Source organism: Sinocyclocheilus grahami, unplaced genomic scaffold, assembly GCF_001515645.1.
Source record: "Sinocyclocheilus grahami isolate Dianchi unplaced genomic scaffold, SAMN03320097.WGS_v1.1 scaffold150.1, whole genome shotgun sequence".
Classification (NCBI taxonomy): Eukaryota; Metazoa; Chordata; class Actinopteri; order Cypriniformes; family Cyprinidae; genus Sinocyclocheilus; species Sinocyclocheilus grahami.
The window spans coordinates 536,679-539,778 of record NW_015505329.1 but is presented as its reverse complement, the minus strand read 5'-3'; the positions used below and the strand labels follow the sequence as shown (position 1 = coordinate 539,778).

General features: G+C 31.2%; 1 protein-coding gene across 1 annotated transcript in view; it reads left to right on the top strand.

Moving 5' to 3' along the window:
* The window catches only part of LOC107592112 (inactive phospholipase C-like protein 2), a 62,876-nt gene that overhangs the window by 57,987 nt on the left and 1,789 nt on the right, over positions 1-3,100 (top strand). Inside the window, exon 5 of the mRNA XM_016281492.1 lies at positions 1,061-1,170. Coding sequence (XP_016136978.1) covers positions 1,061-1,170 — 110 coding nt within the window. The remainder of the gene's footprint in view (positions 1-1,060; positions 1,171-3,100) is intronic.

Sequence of the window (3,100 nt, the reverse complement as noted above, 5' to 3'; positions counted from 1 at the left end):
AATTGGTGGCTGACTAAATACTTTTTTGCCCCACTGTATATATATATATATATATATATATATAGGTGTGTGTGTGTGTAAATATTGCTGTTTATTATAAAGTATTGTGATATTGGTGCATATAAATGGAAACATATACATATATATATATTTTTTTTTTTCGTTGTTCATAGATTTTTGCTGATTTAGTTCTTAAATGAACATTTTAAATATTTTTTATCACGACAATTTGTTTGGTTGAAGGCATAATTTTTTTAGATATTATTTTTAATTGCAAACTGCAAATACATAAATGTTGAAATTTACACTACTGTTTAGAAGTTAATGGTCATGGTGCTTTTTTAAAGAAATAAATTATAGTATTGAATTATAATAATATTTAGCAAGGATGCACTGAAGTAGTCAAATGTGACATTTATAATGTTACAAAAGATTTATATTTCAAATAAATGCTTTTTTTTTTTTTCGTTGTTCATAGATTTTTGCTGATTTAGTTCTTAAATGAACATTTTAAATATTTTTTATCACGACAATTTGTTTGGTTGAAGGCATAATTTTTTTAGATATTATTTTTAATTGCAAACTGCAAATACATAAATGTTGAAATTTACACTACTGTTTAGAAGTTAATGGTCATGGTGCTTTTTTAAAGAAATAAATTATAGTATTGAATTATAATAATATTTAGCAAGGATGCACTGAAGTAGTCAAATGTGACATTTATAATGTTACAAAAGATTTATATTTCAAATAAATGCTGTTCTTTTTAACTTTTTATAAGAATCCTAAAAAAAAAATATGTATCAGTTTTCAAAAATTTCTCCAGCAACGAATCAGCATATCAGAATGATTTCTGAAGGATCATGTGACACTGAAGACTGGAGTAATGATGCTGAAAATTCAGCTTTACATCACAGGAATAAATTACATTTTAAAATATATTCAAATAGAAAACAGTTATTTTAAATTGTAATACTATTTCACAAAATTAAAAAAGGTAATGTACATTGAATATCCTCAAAAACCTAAAAAATATTGGCTTCTGAATCTGTCATTTCAGCGATGGAGTTCCATGAGAATCTACATGACATGGGGGTGAAGGAGGGACTGAAGGGAAGAAAGCTCCACAAATCCGTAGAGAGCTTCACCTGGAACATCACGATTCTGAAGGTGATCACAGCTGAGACTTTGAACGGCCGTTTTAAACACCTGTGACAAATTCTGCTCCCATTGGAGATTTGCATACATTTTACCATAAGAAGATTTTAACATTCAGATGTGCTCCTTGTGATTTAAGATGCTGTGATGTATCACAGTTAACAATCTTGAATGTATGATGAATATTAATCATTTCTCGACCAGTGTGGCAGTTTTGGGACACTGACTGTTTAATTCGGGGGTTGCACAGCGTCTTGTGGAATAAAAAGCAAATAGCCTGTAATAGAATTCAGAACAGCACCGATAACTAGATTCGCATTTCCTGAAGGAAATACCTCGGTGCTTACGCAAGGCAACCAAAGAGAAGTGTGAAAGGTTGAGTATGTTTAGGTGTTAGACGTTTGGTTCAGCATAAATGAAATCCTGCAGCATAAACACGTCTATTGATTATTAAATAGATACAAGAAGAGAATCTCTATTTAGTATGCAAATACATGCAAGGAAGACGACCAGTCACAATTACTGGAAATGCAAATATTCATTCATTATATTCAATTCATCAAAACAAATGTTCATCATTATACCCGGATCTTAGATTTTGCTTATGGCCTCAATCATTAACAGAACTTAGAAGCACCCTTTACATAATTTGGTGTTCCCGGATAAAAATGACCGGCCTTTTAAAAATTGCTTGTAAATGCTATATTTATCACCAAATCTTGGATTCAATCTTTTTGTCAACTTGTTTTCTTTCAATTATCACAGGTTTTGTATCTTTTTTGAACTGATTGATTGTAGGCCTCACTGAGTTGAGCTTATAAACCTCAGTTTTTGAGTGAAAAAGCATTATTTGTGCTTACTCAAAAACCAATATACATATATATATATATACACAATGGCATGTAAAAGTTTGTGAACCCTTTACAGAATCTGTGAATAATTTTAACAAAATAAGAGAGATCATACAAAATGCATGTTATTTTTTTTATTTAGTACTGTCCCGAGTAAGATATTTTACATAAAGGATGTTTACAAGAAAACAAAATTGCTGAAATTATTCAAATAACCCCATTCAAAAGTTTGGGAATACTGTGTGTGGTTTCCTGGATGATCCACGACTGTTTGTTTGTTTTGTGATGGTTGTTCACGAGTCCCTTGTTTGTTCTGAACAGTTAAACTGAGCACTGTTCTTCAGAAAAATCCTCCATGTCCTGCAGATTCTTCAGTTTTCGAGCATCTTTTGCATATTTGAACCCTTTCCAGCAGTGACTCTATGATTTTGAGAGCCATCATTTCAGACTGAGGACAATTGAGGGACCCAAACACAACTATTAAAAAAGGTTCAAACATTCACTGATGCGCCAGAAGGAAACACGATGCATTCAGAGCATCAGGGTGAAGATGTCCAAATTTTTCTTAATTTGTTGAAATTTTTTTTTAGATTTAGTACTGCCCTTCGGAATAAGATACTTGCATGTTTCCCGAAAGACAAATTAAGTAAAATTTTCCTTGATCTTCAAATTCAAAAAATGTTTTCAAAATCATACAGACACTGCTGGAAAGGGTTCAAATATGCAAAAGATGCTGGAAAACTGAAGAATCTGCAGGACATGGAGGATTTTTCTGAAGAACAGTGCTCAGTTTAACTGTTTAGAACAAACAAGGGACTCATGAACAACCATCACAAAACAAAAAACAGTCGTAGATCATCCAGGAAACCACACACAGTACTTTTGAATGTTTTTTTTTTAATAATTTCAGCTATTTTTTTCTTGTGGACTAAATGTAAAATATCTTACTCAGGACAGTACTAAATAAAAAATAACATGCGTTTTGTATGATCTCTCTTAATTTGTTAAAATTATTCACATTTTTACAGATTCTGCAAGGGGTTCACAAACTTCCGCATGCCACTGTATATATACAGATATATATACAGATA